The 20767-nt window shown below is 38.6% G+C and overlaps 1 protein-coding gene across 2 annotated transcripts in view; it reads left to right on the forward strand.

Moving 5' to 3' along the window:
- The window catches only part of CC2D2B (coiled-coil and C2 domain containing 2B), a 94202-nt gene that overhangs the window by 63541 nt on the left and 9894 nt on the right, over window positions 1-20767 (forward strand). Inside the window, exons 24-31 of one of the 2 annotated variants that reach the window (XM_021074243.1) lie at window positions 3423-3519; window positions 8362-8460; window positions 11109-11294; window positions 11437-11634; window positions 13919-14008; window positions 16846-16959; window positions 19969-20103; window positions 20483-20605. In XM_021074243.1, the coding sequence (XP_020929902.1) occupies window positions 3423-3519; window positions 8362-8460; window positions 11109-11294; window positions 11437-11634; window positions 13919-14008; window positions 16846-16959; window positions 19969-20103; window positions 20483-20605 (1042 nt within the window). The remainder of the gene's footprint in view (window positions 1-3422; window positions 3520-8361; window positions 8461-11108; window positions 11295-11436; window positions 11635-13918; window positions 14009-16845; window positions 16960-19968; window positions 20104-20482; window positions 20606-20767) is intronic. The other variant, XM_021074242.1, reaches the window with a different exon arrangement.

Here is a 20767-nt window from a genome sequence, read left to right on the forward strand (position 1 = left end):
TGAAGGGTTAATAGAAAAAAGACATACCCAGCCTAGAAAGAGGAAACTCTTCAGACTTAACTGCAGCTCTTCCTTGGGCTTCCAGCCTGCCAGCTTACCTGCAGACTTTGGACTTTCTTTCCCCTACAGTCATGTGAGCCAGTATTGCAGAGGGTAGTTTGCCTTACCCAAAGTTTACTGATTTTTTTACTGTGGAAAAAACACTTAACATGACATCTACCCTGTTAACAAATTTTTAAGTGTGAAACATATTATCATTGAATGTAGGTGGAAGGTTTTACAACAGATCTCTAGAGTTCATCCATCTTACTTCCCTGAAACTTTATGCCTATTGATTAGTAACTCCCCATTTCTCCCTTCCCCCAGTCCCTGGCAACCACCATTCTGCTCTTTGATTCTATGCACTTGACTATTTTAGATGCCACATATAGGTGGAATCATGCAGTCTTTCCGTGACTGGTTTATTTCATTTAGTATAATGTCCTCAGTGTTCATCTATATTGTCACATATTACAGAATTTCCTTCTTTTTTTTAAGGGGGAGCAGTATTCCATTTTGTGTGTGTACCCCATTTTCTCAGGTCCTTCATCTGTCAACAAACATTTAGGATGCCTCTATAACCTGACTGTTTTGAATAGTGCTGCAATAAAGATAGGAGTGATAATATGTCTTTGAGATTCTGATTCAGTTCTTTTGGATAAATACCTAGAAATGGGATTGGTGGATTATATGATAGTTCTATTTTTAATTTTTTGAGGAACCTGCCTGCTTTTTTCCATAACAGCTGCACCATTTTGCATTCCCGCCAACAGTGCGCAGAGGTTCCAGTTTTCCACAACTTCACCAACACTTGTTATTTTATAATAGCCATCATGACAGATGTGAAGTGATATCTTACTGTAGTTTTGATTGCATTTCCCTAATTATTAGTGAGCATTTTATTTATTAGCAGTTTTTAGCATTTTCTTATGTGTTTGTTGGCTATTTGTATGTCATTTCTGGAAAATGTCTATTAAAATTTTAGCGCATTTTAAAATCAGATTAATAGATTTTTTGTACTATTGAGTTATATGAGTTCTTTATATACTTGACAGTTGACCCCCTTATAATAGATATGATTTGCAAATATTTTCTCCCATTCCATAGTTTCCTTTGTACTCTGTCAATTATTTTCTTTGCTGTGCATAAGCCTTAGAGCTTGATGTAGATTCGCTTTTTAATTTTTGCTTTTGTTGCTTGTGCTTTGGTATCATATCCATGAAATTACTGCTACAAACAATGTCGTGAAGCTTTTCCCTTATGCTCTCTTCTAGGAGCTTTACAGGTTCAAGTCTTACAGCTTAAATCTTAAATCCATTTTGAATTTGTGTATGGTGTAAAATAAAGATCCAGTCTGATTCTTTTGCACATAGATATTTTTAGCAACACCATTTATTAAAGGGACTCAACAAACGAGTTGTGTACTCTTGGCACCCTTGTCAAAGACCAGTTGACCTGGTATAGGTGCAGGGATTTATAGCCATGCTCTCTATTCTGTACCATTGGTCTATATGTCTGTCTTTATGCCAATACCACACTGCTTTGTACTGTAACTTTGTAATATATGTATTTTGAAATCAGGAAATTGGATCTCCAGCTTTGTTCTTTCTCACGATTCATATATGATGCTAAAGCTGTATAAATAGGTTTCTGTAATTCAAAATAAAGTGCACTGATCAAGATAAAGTTGAAATATAGAACTTAAAATTGTTCTCTAAACTCAGTTAGCAGTTTTCAGTTGTCACATCCTGTACATCTTTAGCCCTGACTTGAGTCAAAGGAATATAAGGAACTGTCAGCTACATCCATTATCAAAGTCTTTCTCTTGTCCTAGTGCCCTCACCCCCTTCTCCTACCAAGCTTGTTCAGCTCCCTCAATTTCGGCAGATCATGTGCTTCTTGACTGTTTAATTTTGTCTTTTTTTTTAGGGCTGCACTCGTGGCATATGGAGGTTCCCAGGCTAGGGGTCGAATCCAAGCTGTAGCTGCCAGCCTTCACTGCAGCCACAGCAACTCGGGATCCGAGCCGCATCTGCGACCTATACCTCAGCTCACGGCAACACCAGAGCCTTAACTCACTGAGCGAGGCCAGGGATCAAATCCCTGCCCTCGTGGATACTAGTCAGGTTTGCTAACCAATGAGCTACAATGGGAACGCCAGCTATCACTTTTCAGTGTCATAGATACAAGAGCTCTATTCCCTTCTGCACATAATATTTTAGTGAATAAAGTCATATGTAAATAGGATAGTAATAATAAATAGTAAATAGTAACTATCCTTGTGAGCTCTACTTTGGAGAAGAAATTGTGGTGAAATTTGAGGAAAGTTAAGAGTAGAATGCAAAATGAAAGATAATGCAGGACTTGAGTGATTTAAGGGATTTAGCAAGCTGACACACTCAAAAATATCTTCAGTTTGACAGTCATTAGTGCTCCTGCTAGCATAGTATTGTGTGTATACATTGCCTCCCTGTCCTGTCTTAGGCCTTTGCAACATGAAAGGGAATTCTTGAAGGGAGCAGTGTAGGGAAGTTAGCTTATCACTTAGATAAGGAATCTTCACCTTAAAATTATTCTTCAAATTCAACTAAAATTTTTCAGTCATCACTGTTAGTGCGTCTCAGAAAGCTATTGAAATTGTTGAAGATCCTTTGACGTAGTAGATGTTTCCTTAAGCAACAAACCTTAACAAGTAGTATTAATGACAGCTGGTGTAGGGAAAAGGACCTGGCCTTTAGAGACAGTCAGAAACGGGTTCAGATTAGGACTCTAATCATTTGCTGGTAGTGCTATCCTGAGCCAGTTACTCAACTTGTCTGAGTTTGATTGAAATTTGATGTGTGAGCTGGAGCTGAGAATGCATATGTTACGCTCTGCTTTCAGCCACCTCTAAAAATGTATCCAATCAAATAAGCTATCAGCAGACAGCTTGCAAAATTAAATACACTCCACTGTCCCAGTTTCTGGTTGGTGAAAATAAATGTGGGAAAGAGAATAAGCTCCATGGTTAAAACAGTCATATCTTTTAGCTGAGTGCATGAGAGCAGTTTAACTCTATGTGTGAAGTAACAGAAACTAGCAGTTGGAAAGCCATAATGTACCATACTCCAGATAATTTGTTCACAGTGGATGGCTGTAGCGAAAGCCTTTCTACTTGACATTTCTGTCTTTATTTTTCATACAAATTACCTTGAGAGAGAGAGAGAAGATACATTTAAAATATATACTGGCTTTAATGAAAGATAGCAGTTGTCTTGAAAGCACATGGCTTTTCTTAGCTTACACTCTGTAAAAGAAAAGAACGCAGGTAAATTTATAGTCCTTTATGAATAACAGTCTTATAAAATCAATTGAGCACTTAAATATGTTTTTCTTATTTACAGCTTACCAGGACATGATTATAACTTCTCAAACTTATCTAAAATAAAAGATAATATATATATCAACATTTTCGATGAAATGATTATTGAAAAACATGAGGTAAAGTAGAATAATTATAATAATATTGAAATAATTCTAAGTTCACACTGAATGAAGTCTATTAACTATTTGTAAATTAACATTTATTTATTTATATTTTTTTTCCTTTTTAGGGCTGCACCCACACATATGGAGGTTCCCAGGCTAGGGCCTGAATTGGAGCTTTAGCCACCAACCTACATCACAGCTACAGCAACACAGGATCCAAGCCACGTCTGTGACCTACACCAAGCTCACGGCAATACCAGATCCTTAGCCCACTGATCAAGGCCAGGGATTGAACCCGCAACCTCATGGTTCCTAGTTGGATTCATTTCTACTGTGCCACGATGGGAACTTCTGTGAATTTACTTTTAGATGCAATATCTATTTCCAACATTTTCTTGAAAGGATATGGGGCAACTTGAAGTAAAATCAGACATATGAAAAGTCAGTTAAAAATGAATAGAGATCATAAACCACATATAGGAGAAGGGCTAATCTGCAGTTGAACACTGCATTTAAGTGAACTTCCTGGTAACCAAGCTTTAACATTTTCAAAGTTTGCTTTACTGAACATATTTACTCATACATTTTGCTGTATAAAAGTATATATATTAAGATCTTTTACAGTGTTTACTGAAATGTAGGAATACATTTTAATTTATGTAAAAAGAAACCCTTCCCTACAAAGGCAGCCTCCCCTTAGAATCGTATTTGAGATTTCTTTGTATCTTTGGACCCTAGTCCACAGTTCATTTCATCAAGCCATTGGTCCCACCATAATAGTTGACAATTAACATACAAAGGTGTTATTCCCAATAACAAGATAGGAAGTCTATTGGACAAGCTGAGTTGCACACAAAGAAATCATATTCCAGGACAAATATTAAGGAATTTTTTCTAGTACTTCAAATATTTGTTATTTCTGTCTTTGAAGAGCAAAAAGTATACAAATGCTCTTTGGAAGGGGGTGACATAGAAATGTATTTATACATTTCAACACAAAAAAGGAATGAAAGCATAAGACTAGTTCGTCTGTTTTATTGTGAGTTCAGAGCAAAGCCCACCCTCTTTGTCCTACCCAGACTCCACTTTGCTCCGTGGCCACTACTGCAGCATTGATGGAAGCACAACCCTTAGGGCTCTCAGTCTGCTCTGTCTTTGGGCATTGAAGGGATTCTTTTGATTTGCAGGATGTTAGAGATACAACACATTTAACAAATATCTCAGGTTTATTTAGAAGCCCTAATCATTAGGGGCCAAAGCAATCACAGCAGGAACCCACCTTCAACCATTTAACCAACCAAGTGACTGGCCAATGTGTTGCATATTATAACACAATATTGTCTTGTTCTTATCATTTTCTATAAATAGTTCCTATATTAATAGAGTCCTTATTGATTGTTTCATATATAGTTCATATTGGTGACCTTAAAATAAACTTCTTTCATTGCTTCTCAGAGAGAATGCATAGGGAACCAAATTAAGAGTGAACTCCAATTCAGATATAATCTACAGGCCGAGACAAGGTATATCTAGGAAGCCTGAAGCATCCCTGGGACCTGGGATGGAAAGATTAATGTGGTGGATATCATATCAGTCAGAAGTCCAAGAATTTAATTACTAAAAAAGTTACCCAAGTACCCCTGTTACCCTTTAGATTAGAACAACCCAGTCCACCTTGGCTCTGCTGTTGCTAGTCAGCCTCCAGATTTAAAAGTATTCCCTGATAAGCAGAAGGGATAATTTCTCAATTTGCAGAGTTATAAGGACTCCAGATATGCGAAGACAGTGGTTATGAACTGAAAGCAGGCATCAGGGGTATGGGCAGCTTTTTTCAACTTTGGTCCTTCCCCAGATTCAGGTAAACAGCAGTTTCCAGTGCTTAGAAATTGAATACCTTGGCTTTCTTGATATTTATTAACTGTTGCATATGATCATTAGAACGTCAACATTGTCTGTTATGACCCTGGACTCCTTTGCATTTATTCTTCTTAGAAGAAGAGAGGGAGTTCCCTGGTGGCCTAGTAGTTAAGGATTTGGTATTATCCCTCCTGTAGCTTGGGTTCAGTCTGTTGCTCAGGAACCTCTGCATGCCATGGGGAAAAAAAGAGAAATATCAGATAAAAATGGGAGCCAGAATATATTGCATTTTCTTTTGCAAGGTTTTTACATTTGTAACCTGTGCTATCTGTAAGTGAACCATAAGAGGAATTTTCTTAGTCAAGAAATGGGCGTTGGCAACCTAATAGATGCCATTGTTTCCTGGCAGTAAGCCTACATGATCCATAATTATGACAGCAAGGGAAAAGTGGAGGGTGGAAAGGGAAAAAGGGAAGCAGAGGGAGCTCCTGTTGTGGCACAGTGGAAAGGAATCTGACTAGAAAACATGAGTTTAGGGTTCAATCCCTGGTCTCACTCAGTGGGTTAAGGATCTGGTGTTGCAGTGAGCTGTGCTGTAGGTCACAGACCCGGCTTGGATTGTCATTACTGTGGCTCAGGCGTAGGTCAACAGCTCCAGCTCCGATTCGACCGCCAACCTGGGAACCTCCATGTGCCACGGGTGCAACCTTAAAAAGAAAAAAAAAAATTGCAGAAAGCAAGATAGGGTGTGTGGAAAACCACAATAAGCTGTTAGAATACCTCCATCCTTCCCTTCTTGCCTCCCACCTCAGGCAACCATTGATCTGCTGTCACTACAGTTTCCATTTTCTAGAATTTTATACAAATGGCATCATACAGTATGTACTTTTCCCCACTTGATCTGTCTTCATTCAGAAAAATTATTGAAATTCATCTGTTGTTATATTTATCAGATAGTTCATTACTTTTTAATTGTGTAGTGGTATTCTGCTGATAAACATACATTCTGTTGTATGTTTAAATATTCACCTGTTGATGGACATTTGGGTTTTCTTTGGGGGAGGCTATTATAAATAAAGCTTCTATGAGCATTTGTGGGTTTTTTTTAAATTTTTAAAATGATTTTTATTTTTTCCATCATAGCTGTTTACAGTGTTCTGTCAATTTTCTACTGTACAGCAAGGTGATCCAGTCACACATACATATATACATTCTTTTTTCTCATATTATCATGTTCCATCATAAGTGACCAGATATAGTTCCCAGTGCTATACAGCAGGATCTCATTGCTTACCCATTTCAAAGGCAATAGTTTGCATCTATTAACCCCAAATTCCCAGTCCCACCCACTCCCTCCCCCTCCCCCTTGGCAACCACAATTCTGTTCTCCAAGTCCATGGTTTTCTTTTCTGTGGAAAGGTTCATTTGTGCCATGTATTAGATTCCAGATATAAATGATATCATATGGTATTTGTCTTTCTCTTTCTGACTTCCTTCACTTAGTAAGAGAATCTCTAGTTCCATCCATGTTGCTGCAAATGGCATTATTTTATTCTTTTTTATGGCTGAGTAGTATTCTATTCTATGTGTATATGTACCACATCTTCTTAATCTATTCATTAGCATTTGTGTTTAAGTCTTTGTATAGACCAGTGGTTTAATCTTTCTTGGGTAAATACAAACAAGTGAAATGCTGGATCATATGGTAAGTGGATATTTAAGAAACTGCTAAACTGTTTTGCCAAAGTGATTATACCATTTTTATATAGTTTATATATTCAGTATACAAATCCTTTATCAGATATATGACTTAGAAATATTTTCTCCCAGTACATAGCTTGTCTCTTCTTCTTCTTCTTCTTTTTTTTTTTTTGACTGCACCCACAACATATGACAGTTATCAGGCCAGGGGTGAATTGAAGCCACATCTGTGACCTGCCGAATCCTTAACCCACTGCACTGGGCTGGGGAATCAGACCTGTGTTGCCACAGAGACAATGCTCCATCTTAATATGCCATGCCACAGTGGGAACTCCCGTGCCTTCATTTTTTTAACATTGCCTTTTGAAGAGCAAAGTTTTAAACTTTGATGAAGTCAAATTTATCAACTTGCTTTTGGTGTCAGCTCTGTTTTTGCTCATTAGGGGCTTATGCTTTTAAGACTGTATTTCTTCTTCATGAATTGATTCTTTTATCATTATGAAATATTCTTCTTTAATCCTGGTTATATTTCTTGTTCTTAATCTACTTTATATGTTAGAAATACCGTTATTCCAGCTTTCTTTTAATTAGTGTTTATATCTAATAGAAGAAGAGAGGGAGTGATATATCTTTTTCTTATTTTTTTTCTTTAACCTGTGTCTTTATATGTAAAGTGAGTTTACTTTAGAGAACATATAGTTGGGTCTTATTTTTTTTACTCAGTGTAACAATCTCCACATTTTAATGAATGGCTACTTACATTTTTATTTAATTATTGACTTCATTGGGTTCCATCTTTCTATTTGTTTTCTGCTTATCCTATCTGTTCTTTGTTCTTTTTTCTCCCGTTTTTTTATTAATAGAGTACTTTTTGATTCTATTTATTTCCATTCTTGGCTTAATTAGGTAGTCTTCTTTTACTTCTTAATCACAGCTCTAGGTTTTATGATATATTCTTTAATTTATCACAGGCTATCTTTATATAATATTATGCCACTTCACATATACTGTAAGAACAGAATATTACAAAACATCCATTTCTCCTCCTATGCTTTGTGTTAGTGTTATTATAATTTTCCTTACACGTGTCGTAAACTCCACAACAGGTCATTATTATTGCTTTAAATATTTAATTGTCTTTTAAATAAGTTAAAAAGTGAGAAAAATCTTTTCTATTACTCTTTGATTTATTTTTAAAAAGAAAGCAATTTTTTATCCTTACCTACAAGTTTGTGTAATATTATTTACTATTCATCTCATGATATAGAGTGAGTAATAGAAAAATTATTTTAATAGGATTACTGTTCCAAGAGCTGCAGTGGTCATTCATATATAAGAAAGAATTGGCTTGGATCCATTGTCTTCCCTTTCTCTGCTCTCCTGCAACAATCTGAGGTAATAGAAAGTGATCCTTTGCTAATTATTCTAAATTGTTATCTCTGGCTAATAAAAACAATTACTGTTAGTCAAAACAACAGTAATTATTTTTATTACTGGTAAGGTTGATAGGTTAAGTCAAAATGATCCTGTATTAAGTGTTTCCTGGATAGTGAGTATTTGAAGATTTTAGCTGTCTTTAGAACAAGAGACACCCAAAGATTTATTTTGGGTATTGTTAGAGCATTCATGGATGAAGAATATGACAGCTAACCTTAGGTCTTAAAGCAACATTCATATTTGCTTAGAATAGTTTTATAGGACCAGATTCCCAAATATTCTGATTAATGACGCTCCTCAAACATCGTTTATTGACAATGGTGAGACTAATGGTTAGCCCCTGTGTCTTTGATACCCCCAGAGGGTTCTGCAGTTGGGTTTTTCAGCAAGAATATGCCTACATGACCAGCAAAATATAAAAATCCCAGTCTAGACTCCATTTGGAGCCGTGTTACTTACTTGCAGAGATACAGATTTGAATGATCCAGTAATGAATTTCTTACCTCGATGAGTTTACTGTACAGAGAAACATTTCAGTACAAATGGTAGTGCTGGTGGGCTTTGAGAGAGAGGGTGTGTGAGAGGTACTAGCAGAACATAGAGTGAGGAATGCCTTGCTCTTCCTGGTTTGGAGGGGAAAGTGAAAGGGTGTTCCGAGGAGTACTTGGGGTAGGTAAGAGAGGAATGAGGAGGAGAATAAAAGGACAAGGAAATATTTACAGAGAAGATACTTCTGGATCAAGTTCCAAAAGATGCGTTTGTCAAGCACACTGTCATTTAACTCGGAAGGAATTATGTGGGTATCAGTTAGTACTGCATTCACTTGTATGAATAGAAAACCTAACAGTGGCTGGTGTAAACAATCTGTTTATCTATCTCACCTCAAAGGAAATCTAGATGCCAGTGTAGTTGCTTAGTTGCACAAAAATATCATCAAGGATCCAAGCAACTTTTGTCTTTCTGTTCCACTGTCCTTGTTATGTGATCTGCACCTCCAGCCTCATGTTCCTATTGCAGATAGGAAGTGCAGTGAAGCAGGAAGGGGCAGTGCTTATGTCAAGAAAACAGATACTTCGCCAGAAAACCTAGCAGACTTCTTGCATTTTACTTATGCGACTCGGTCACTAAATAGCTGTCATGCTGCCACCTAAATTGTTGGTAAGGAGAAGAGAATGGATATGAAGGAGAATAGAAACATCTGCATAATAGGCAATCACAGGATATCATGAGGGAACTTGTTGCCAATGCAAGTGTTGCAAATAAAGAGCAATGGAGACTTTGGAGTTCCCGTCGTGGCTTGGTGGTTAACGAACTCGACTGGTATCCATGAGGACTTGGGTTCAATTCCTGGCCTCGCTTCGTGGGTTAAGGATCTGGCATTGCTGTGGCTGTGGTGTAGGCCAGGAGCTACAGCTCTGATTGGACTCCTAGCCTGGGAACCTTCATATGCCACAGGTGTGGACCTAAAAAAAAACAAAAAGGAAGAAAAAAAAAAAGAGCAATGGAGATTGTAAATTGTTGGAGGTATAGGGCTTCCTACATTTGTAATCCCTGCAGATATTTCTTTTTTTTTTTTTTTTTTTTTTTTTTTTTTTTTGTCTTTTTGCTATTTCTTGGGCCGCTCCCGCGGCATATGGAGGTTCCCAGGCTAAGGGTCCAATCGGAGCTGTAGCCACCGGCCTACACCAGAGCCACAGCAACGCAGGATCTGACCCGCGTCTGCAACCTACACCACAGCTCACGGCAACGCCGGATCGTTAACCCACTGAGCATGGCCAGGGATCGAACCCTCAACCTCATGGTTCCTAGTCGGATTCGTTAACCACTGCGCCACGACGGGAACTCCCCTGCAGATATTTCTTAGTCTCAGGCCAGACTCTAGGGTAGAGAGATTAAGAGTGTGAGCTTCAAAGGTGGGCAAACCTGGGTTGTAATCCCGGCTCTACTACTCATTTGTCGTGTGATCTTGCACACATTACTTACATTCTCTGAGCCCCAGTTTCCTTATTTATAAAATGGAGGTAAGGGCAGTATCTACCTCACTGAATAATATGAGCTATATCAAGCACTTGGCAGAATGTCTTGCACACAGTAAGTGCTCCATAACTATTAGCTACCATTATTATTAGTTATTGTAATAAATTATCTCCTCCCCCCCCCCCCCCACACACACACACACGCATGCACGCACGCACATGATCCCTCCTCCTATGGACTGTGGGTCGTCCTTCCTGCTGGTACATTTTTTATTCACTTTCCAGACCAAATGCAAAATGTGACATGGTCTTTAAGTATTTTCTTTGAGCCTAAATTAGATTTTCTAAGAACTTTTATCAGTCTGGTACATAACTTGCTTCCTCATTCCATCCCTTTCGTACTGCTGCCCTCTCTACTCACTGCATTTTAGACAGGGGCCCAGGGTGTCAGGGTTGTCCATGATCATGGAGAGAATCTTGTCATCCCTGTGCAGGTACCTATGAGTAGGACCAGTATGAACCCATGCAAGCCTGTTTCCTGCAATGGAGAAGACTGAGTTGAGCTATACTGTATTTGACTGATGTTTATTTTCATCATGCAGAATCTGTTTTATTGATATACTCTTTCAGATTAGTGGAACATTTCAAGTAAATATTCCTCCAGTTTTGCTTGGGTATACTTGGAGTAAGACTACTTACGTGTCTCCTAGAGAAGATTGTAATGGACAGAATTTAAAAGAATGTACCTTCTTAAATATTTTTGCTACCATTGAACCTCAAATATCATATACCATCTGTAATCCAGAACTAGACAAGGTAGGTTTTACACTGGGTTATTTTTATATATACTATCAAAGAAGTGTAAATTTCAGAGCTGGCAAAAATGAACTTTGGTTCTTGATATTTTCCTGTGGGAACAAAATGGTACAAAGTTGAAACATTTTAAACTTGATTCTAGTTTTCAGATCACACAGATGTTTTGGAGAGAGCACAGATTTTTAAAAAAAACTGTAAGGCATTATTTCCTAAACGAAGAATCACAACTACTGTTTTTAATGATGAAGGGATACAGATCTTAGTAACAAGGTATATCAAGGCATTGAATCCACCTCAACAACTCCTGGATCTATTTCTTCATGATTCTAATGCAACACTTGTAAGTTATATTTATTTTAGTAGTTTTATTGAGATTATAATTCACGTGTCATATAATTTGCCCATCTGAAGTATAGTATTCAGTGGTCTTGGGTCTGTACATAGAGTTGTGCAACCATCACCACAGTAAATTTTGATCACTCCAAATTTATATTTATATATTTTTTAACCTGTATACTTTTTTTGGCTTTTTAGGGCTGCTCCTGCAGCATATGGAAGTTTGCAGGCTAGGGGTTGAATCGGCCCTGTCAGGCACAGCAACTCGGGATCCAAGCCATGTCTGCAACCTACACTGCAACTCACCGCAATGCCGGTTCCTTAACCCACTGAGCAAGGCCAGAGATCAAACCCACATCCTCATGGATACTAGTCGAGTATCCATGAGTACTAGTGCTGCTGAGCCACAATAAGAACTCACTCGCGTACCTTTTTATATTGACTTTGAGTGTAACTTTTTATTAAAATTGCTTTGCCTTCAAAGACAGTTCCCTGAGAGAGAAGTCATCTGTGTTGGGGGTGTTCTTCTGAGGGCCAGATGGAAGAACACCTTTCTTTCTGATCCCTTTCACTTCTCCCCTTGTGCCAGAGTCACTGCTACCACAGCATTTTATTTGATCACACCAGCTTCACAACTCTCACTTTGAAAAATGACACAGAAAAATTCCTTTGACTTCCAGGAAAAATAAAAAGCTACACTTTGAAAAATGACACAGAAAAAATCCTTTGACTTCCAGGAAAAATAAAAAGTGTTTTGGAGTTCCCATTGTGGCGCAGTGGAAATGAATCTGACTAGTATCCATGAGGTTGCGGGTTTGATCCCCGGCCTCGTTTAGTGGGTCTGGGATCCAGCATTGCTGTGAGCTGTCGTGCAGGTCACAGATGCTGCTCGGATCCCTCTGTGCTGTGGCTGTTGCATAGGCCAGCAGCTGTAGCTCTAATTTGACCCTTAGCCTAGGAACTTCCATATGCCAAGGGTGTGGCCCTAAAACAAAACAAAACAAAACCCCCAAAAAAGAGTTAGTGTCCTACTAAGGACTAACCTTGTTGCACCTGGGAATGAAGAAACTATGTTATATTTTGCTCTGTAAACTGCCAGTCTGACACTTCCCATCTCATCCCTATATGGCTTTACGCATGTCTATTATTTACTAGCTGACAAAAGAGACATCTATATATATTCATTATGGACTCAAAAGAGGGTATATATAGCTCCTTCTACACTGAGAAAGGAAAATATGAAATCAGAAATCTAGACTCCCCTTTGAGAAAAAAATAAACTTTGATTAAAGGGCATCTATGAAAAATCACTTATACCTTTTGTTTATTCAGGCATGATTGGGTCAGTTGGCTCTCCTCAGAAACATATTATCTTTCCATTATGAAGTTCTTACCTGAATTCTTTAAGCTGAAACAAAAAGTGCTAATTTAGTCACCTTTTGCTACACCCTGCTCTTCCATTACGGGGGGCTTCTTCTTGCCTATTTCCTGACACCCAAAGTCCAAGGAGATAATAATGTTCTCAGGTTTCTGTCAAAGACAGTGCTTCTCTTTTTTTTTAAAAAAATATAAATCCTAGCTCCTTTGCTTATCAAGGATTTTGAACCATGTTTAATTAATTGCATGAAGTAAGAAACATGACCAGTGCAAGGAGGTCATATAGTGCTTGAATGATAGCTGTTGTAAATCTGAAGATTTTGGTGAATTTTCTGTGTTATCTCATTGTTTATTACTTGTATTCCTTTCTTCTTTTCTACTCTAGGCTGAGTCCTTCTCTCCAGCCCTATAGGGGAAACAATTCACAATAGAACTTTTGTTTGAAAAAGTAGGCTGCATCACCATTTCTTTGCTGCAGCGACTTATAACTAGACTTTATTAATAAAAATGATTCTGATTTTGAACCTAAAAGCAAATGAAACTTTTGCTATTATTCAACATCATTTAAAAAATATTTAGCAGTTATACTTTGAACAGTTATACTTTAGGGTACACATGTAATGTATCATATGTAAATTTTTAAATTTATTACAGTGAAATGTAATGGTTAACATGCATGCTCTGGAGTCAGGCTAACTTGAGCTCATTCCCAGAGACCCATATATTGTGTTAGTGTGTGACCCTGAGCAGGTTATCTCAGCACTCTAAGCTTATTCCTTCTTTTGTAAAATAAAACAAATAGTGTGTACTTTGTAGGATACACTAAATGTGATGATAATGCATGTAAAGCACTGTACTCAGTAATAGGTATATAGTATGCCCTCAGTAAATGTTAGTTAATATTATTTTAGGATCTCGTTGCTCGCTTTGTGTCTTTGATTCCTATTGTGTCTGATACACTGGATGAAAATGATGATTTTGAAATATGGATGACATCAGAGGTAACAAGTTACATTTTATAATTAAAATGTATAGTATTTCTTACTTACTTTTCTTTTTAAGAAACATTTAAAAAATATTATGCACCTTTAAAAAATTTTGTAATAATTTGCCTTGTGAAATTTGAAAGCATTTCATGATTTAATACATCATTTTCAGCTCTGTAACAACATTGAAATAATTCTTAAAGACCAAGAATCTTATTAAAATTTTAAGTAGCTCATGAATACTTTGATGCAATAGAAGTTCCTGGAGTACCTTATTATGACATTCTCCAGAGAGAAATATGGCTTATTCACTATAGAGGTGGTCAGACTCTTAAGTCGAGGACAAATACCACCACTTCGGAGAAGCTTTCCCCGGTTTTCCCACATCTGAACAAAGAGCTTGTAGTCAGTGCTCTTCTTTGGCACTTGGATTAAAGTTGTCTTTAGACTGGCTGCCAAATAAAACGCAGGCCCTTTGCAATAGTAGGGACATATTTATACTAAAGAAAATATTTGTTTATCTGAGATTCAGATTGAATTGGGTGTCCTATTTTCTGCCCCTAAATCTGTCAACCTTAATCAGAGTACTTTTTCCATTTCATGTTAAATTACATTTAGTCGCTTATGTATTAGCCCTACACCCACACATGGTACACATACATCCCAGGTTTAATCTCCTTGAATGAAAAGGCAGACCTTATTATTTATTTTTGTATTCATCACTTGTACATACTTCAAATTTAGCAAGCATTCAATAAATATTTTTAATGAAAAATACCAGTGTGGTGGGAACCTAAGAGAGGGACGCTTTCCATCTGGACTGCTAGTCCTGGCACTTATCTAGAGTGTTTTAGAGGCTAGATTTGAGCTGAAATGGATTTAGGGGGCACAGGGCTAACTTAGTAGGTCAGCTGCCCTGCCTTCTACTAAGTGGGAACAAGGGAGACACAGGCATGTGGTTTGCTTCAGGATCCAGTGATTCAAATCTGATGAAACTCAAAGAGGTCTCATTAACCCAAGACTCTTCTGAGACTCTTCAAACTAATAAGAATGTGTTCAGGGGTATTATGGTCCTGCAGAACATTGAAATATGGCTTCTAAATAGTTAAAAATAGCCATTCAGGCAAACACTAGAACTCCTGAGGGCCCTCCCATGCAAGCAATACCCATGGCTAAGAGGTTACCACGGGCATAGGATTCCTTCTGGGTAATGCCTTCCCATTGACATGAACTCTTTGGACTTGGGGCGCCAATAAGTGAATGACTAATTAGATTGTCACAAGTGACATTAGATTGTCTCCTACCCAACATGCAGTCTTGGAGTCAAACAAACCTTGGTTCAAGTCTTGCTTCAACCACTGAATAGCTGTGTGACCTAAGATGACTTACTTAGCTTCTTTGGACCTTAGTTTCCTCATCTGGGTCATACAGGGTTTTGAAAGGATAGGCACCTGGAATACAGTATGTTAGTTACCTACTCTCATCCATTCTCCCTCCTCTTATGAAATCCAGTGGTTGGCCTCCTTGGCCTAACATTGAAGACCCCTCCTTCTCTGCTTTTCACTCATCCGTCTACACTTTTCCTTCAGAAGAGGCACGTTACCATCCTCCCTTACCTCCATCCCTCACCATCACATTCAGCCAGTGTGTGCTGATGCAGCCACACCAGTTGTTAAAACATTGAAATGCTTCCATACTAACTGGTAAATAGTCACTTCAGAAACTCCTGAGATCTCTGGCCACCACCCCCTCCCCAAGACCTCTGGCCACCACAGCCTCTTCTCTGGGACTAACGAAATAGAAAGCACATGTCCTTGTCTAAATGGTGTAGTGGCTACTCAGCAAAAACAGATTATTGCCTTATGAACATTGGGACCCATATATGTTGTTAGATCTTTTGATTTTTCAAGAGAAGCCAGAAATCCAGTTTTGTATGAGATCTTCCAATTTTCAAAAGCATTTTGGTGCCAAACAAAACTTACCTATAGACCAGAACTAGGTCACAGACCATCAGTCTGCCACCTCTGCTGTGCTTTTTCTCTCCTGCTGCAGTACAGCTGCTTTTTAGGCATCCTCTATTTGATGACACCCAGCCCAGCTGTTCGGCTCTTTCATTTGAAGAAGTTTCAATCACTCTTCCTGATTGGGCTCCAACTCAGTTCTCTTTCTCTCTTTGGGTTGAAAGCACTTACTTGGTACAGGACAGAGAGTAGCTCCATTGACCAAAGGATCCCTTCCTCCAAAAACATGGTGTGATTCCCTGTCAGATGTGGTTCCTTACAATAACAGCCAGCCACTATGTCCCTGTTTTCCCAGGGCATTTGTCCCAAACAAAAATGCCCCCCCCTTTTTTTCATGGCCACACCCGAGGCATATGGAAGTTTCCAGATCAGGGATTGAATCTGAGCCACAATTGTGACCTACATCACAGCTGTGGCAACATTAGATCCTTTAACCCACTTTGCGGGGCCAGGGATTGAACCTGCACCTCCACAGTGACTGGAGCTGCAGCAGTTGAACTGTTAACCCACTGTGCCACAGCAGGACCTCAAAAAAATATTCTATTTTGGATGATAAATTATTGGGTCCTTTATACAGTATCCACATTCATTGTCCCATAATAAAGTGACCCTTATGTTCCCAGTTAATGTTTTCTCTTTCTAATGCCCTAGTGTTTTATCAGGCAAAAGGTGCCAGAGCTTTCAGCTTTTCAGTCATCTTAGTGACCTGGCAAAAAATGTATGTGTGAAACTGAGGGGAGTAGAGGGCTTTAAATCTGTTGGAGGCGTGCATTACTCAACTTTCTTTCCCCACCCCCCCTTTATGTCCTTGTTGCTTTTGTTTTGCCTTAGCGCTGCATCAGTTTGGCTATTGGAACCAAGGAGGAGCATGCCATTCTTCTCTGTAATTTCCTTCTGTATTTTGGAAAGAAAGCTTTGGTCCTCTTAGGAACCTCAGTGTTGGAAGTAAGTGTTGGACTTCATTTTTAAATAGCGTAAGAACGAATTAGCTTTCTGCTGCAAGTTATATGACTTCAATGACAAGTATCCATCTTTTCACAAGCTAAGTAGGAAATTTCATGGACAAGCAATTATTTACTTAGGATAATGTTGGTTCATCCAATCTTCTGCAGTGTAAAGAATGACTTCCTTTTGTTTTTCTTCTGTGTAAAGCAGTACAAATAATACTTCATGGAGTTACTAAGTTACATAGTAAATATATGGCACTGAGAACAGCACCTTTATGGGAAAGGCTTGATAAATGGTGGTGGCAGTGATGTACTAACAGTTACAGTAGTAGTTGTGGTTGTTAACCATCATCACCACCATTATCTAATATGTTTCTAATGCTGTCTTTTAAGATCCTTAAGAAGTTCTTCTCTGTATATTAATTTTGTATCCTGCGACTTTGCCAAATTCATTGATGAGCTCTAACAGTTCATGTACACAATGGAATATTACTCAGCCATTAAAAGGAACAAAATAATGGCATTTTTAGCAACATGGATGGACCTAGAAATTATCATGCTAAGTGAAGTCAGTCAGACAATGAGACACCAGCATCAAATGCTATCACTTACATGTGGAATCTGAAAAAAGGACACAATGAACTTCTTTGCACAACAGATACTGACTCACAGAATTTGAAAAACTTATGGTTTCCAAAGGAGACAGGTTGGGGGGTGGGGGGATGCACTGGGGGTTTGGGATGGAAATGCTGTGATGATCATTGTACAATTATAAATGTAATACATTTATTGAGTAATTAAAAAATGAAAAAAGTTTTTCTCCCTATTTTCCACTGCTTAGTTGTGTTTTTTTTGTTATTATTTTATTTTATTTTTTTAGAGCTGCACCTGCAGCATATGGAAGTTCCCAGGCTAGGGGTTGAATTGAAGCTACAGCTGCTGGCCCATGCCACAGCCACAGCAACACCAGATCCAAGCTGCTTCTGCACCCCACACCACAGCTCATGGCAATGCGGGATCCTGTCTTTTTTGTTGTTGTTGTTGTTGTTGTTGTTGTTGTTGTTGTTGTTGTTGTTGTTGTTGTTGCTATTTCTTGGGCCACTCCCGCGGCATATGGAGGTTCCCAGGCTAGGGGTTGAATCGGAGCTGTAGCCACCGGCCTACGCCAGAGCCACAGCAACGCAGGAACAATGCGGGATCCTTAACCCACTGAGTGGGACCAGGGATGGAACCCTCATCTTTGTGGATACTAGTTGGATTCTGAACCCACTGAGCCACAATGGGAACTCCTGCTCAGCTTTTAGTTGTACAAGAGTGGGCCAGAAATTCACATTTACCTACTGGAAATTTTCACAGCTCCTGCATTCAAACCTCCAGAAAGCTGTCTTCTTTTGGGCTGTTTCTAGTTCTGCTATGTATATTTTGATAAGTGTCAAAACTTCCAGTCTTGTTTTATGGTTTTTGCCATGATCTATATTCCTTTTGCAGAGAACTTATTATTTCTATGTCAAGTTTCTAGCTGAAAACCTGTGACTGATTTCTCCAAATGCCCCAGCTCTAGTTTTAAGCACCACTAGATGGCAGTAAACAACCCTTCAACAAACGTTTGCATTTATTCCTGTGAGGCAACACTGGGTGGCAGCACTTAGCTGTGAGTTTCACCTCAGCTATATGGTTGAGGTGACGCTTCTACTGTAAAGATAAGCCCAGTGATAAAGAGCAAGAGCTTTGGAGTTAAGGAAACCAGGCTACACAGCACAGTGTTAAGATAATGGATTTGATGGTCAAAGAGGGTTTTGAAATCCAGCAGTGACATTTACTAACGGTACTAACTAGTTTTTTCTCTGAACCTCACTTAACTTCTCCCCAAAATAGGAATAATGCCATTTACTGTTACCCTAGACAAGTTCTTAACCTCTTATTCTTCATGTGGATGATGGACATGATAATCATCCCTACCTCACAGAATTTGGAGTTAATTAAAAGAGAAAATTCGTGTGAATGCTGAACACAGTACCTGGGGGACATAAATAATCAATAAATGTTAAATAGTCATTATTACCTGAAATTTTTACTCTTTGCTAAGTAAGAAAGATTTACACTTCAAAAGTTATGTGCAGAGCAAAGTAATAATGACATAATGACTACTTTTATTCCTCAAATGGTTTCCTGTATAATTTCTCTCTGGCCTCTAATTCTAGATCTTGTTCTCAAAATTAGGTTTATGGCTTTTCAACTTCACTTGGCTTTTCAGAGCCTTAGGCAAATTTCCATTCCCTAACTCTGCATGGTGCTCACCATTGGTCTCCAAGTATATTCAAACTCAAAGCAGGGCTAATCCATATAGCACCTTTGTGTGAATTACACAACAGTGCCCCTGCCTCAGAGCATTTTAGTACTAGCTATTGGGAAATTGTCATAATATACTGAATTTGTTAGAACAATATATTTTATTGCTCTAATGGTGTATCCTCCAGAACTGTACATGGCAGCATTGGCTCAAAAGTCCTCTCATTTGAATCCTCATGCTAGATAACCTGGGCCTGAGGATGTGGGTTGCTTTGGCTTTTTTCCTTTTCAAAAAAATTGTAAAGGTTATTTTTAAAAAAAAAAGGCCTTTAAAATTCAGAGATATGTGTTTATACTGTTTTTTGGGGGTTTTTTTTGTTTGTTTTTTGCTTTTTAGGGCCACACCTGTGGGCATGTATGGACGTTCCCAGGCTAGAGGTCGAATTGGAGCTACAGCTGCCAGCCTACACCACAGCTACAGCAACACAGGATCCAAGCTGCGTCTGCAACCTGCACCACAGCTCATAGCAATGCCGGATCCTCAACCCACTAAGCAAGGCCAGGGATCAAACCTGCATCCTCATGGATACGAGTTGGGTTCGTAACGCACTGAGCCACAACAGGAACTCCACCATTCATTTATACTGTTACTTCCACATACAAAAATGAGTTAAATCAGTCACCCACCAAAAATGACTTTAACTCTTTCCTCATACAGGGACATGTGGCTTATGTATTAACTCAAGAAACTGATAAATATTTGCTTTGGAATCCATTAACTGGGCAATGTCACAAGCAGTTTGACCCATTTTGTCCCTTACAAAGTGTAGACTGTTTGTTTGATGGTGAAAATGTAAGTATATGGAAGGAAGGGTCTTATTTTGAGTTACCTCCTCAAGACTCAAACCAGTGATCCTCTGCTCTGACTGCACAGCAGAATAGTGTGGAAACTTTGAAGAAAATATATATGTTCAGTTAGAACCCCTGGGGTGTGGGGCCAGGGAAACCCCTTTACCCCCAAATCTCCCTGAGGTGATTCTGCTGTGCCTCTAAGGTTGAGAACCAGTGAGCAGTCTAGTGTTTCCTACCTCCTGCCTCCAAGCCATCCTTGGCTTCTGCCACTTCACTGGGTAGTAGGACTGTAAACTTTTGCTCCATCTTGACCAGCTGTGGGCTTTGTACTTCCATGGAACCATACTAGTTTTACTAATTTTATGTTAATGTTTTAATAGGTCTGGTTTAATATTCAGCAAAATAATTCACCAATGGCTGTATATTTTGACTATTCAAAGGAAAGTTTCTGGAAACAGCTGCTTCCAAAAAATTACCAAGGGCCAAAAGCACAAAGCATACAGGTGAGTCATATTTTTCCAGGTGTATGTCTGTGAATCTTACCATTGGTTCTAAGCTTAGGCATTGGGAGAGCTCTTGTGATGTTTACATAGATGATTGCTTATTGAATTGTTTAGCAATACTAATAAAGCCTAGTTTTCTCTGCCATCCAGCCTGAGTTTGGG

This window comes from Sus scrofa, chromosome 14 (assembly GCF_000003025.6).
Source record: "Sus scrofa isolate TJ Tabasco breed Duroc chromosome 14, Sscrofa11.1, whole genome shotgun sequence".
In the NCBI taxonomy this organism is placed as follows: Eukaryota; Metazoa; Chordata; class Mammalia; order Artiodactyla; family Suidae; genus Sus; species Sus scrofa.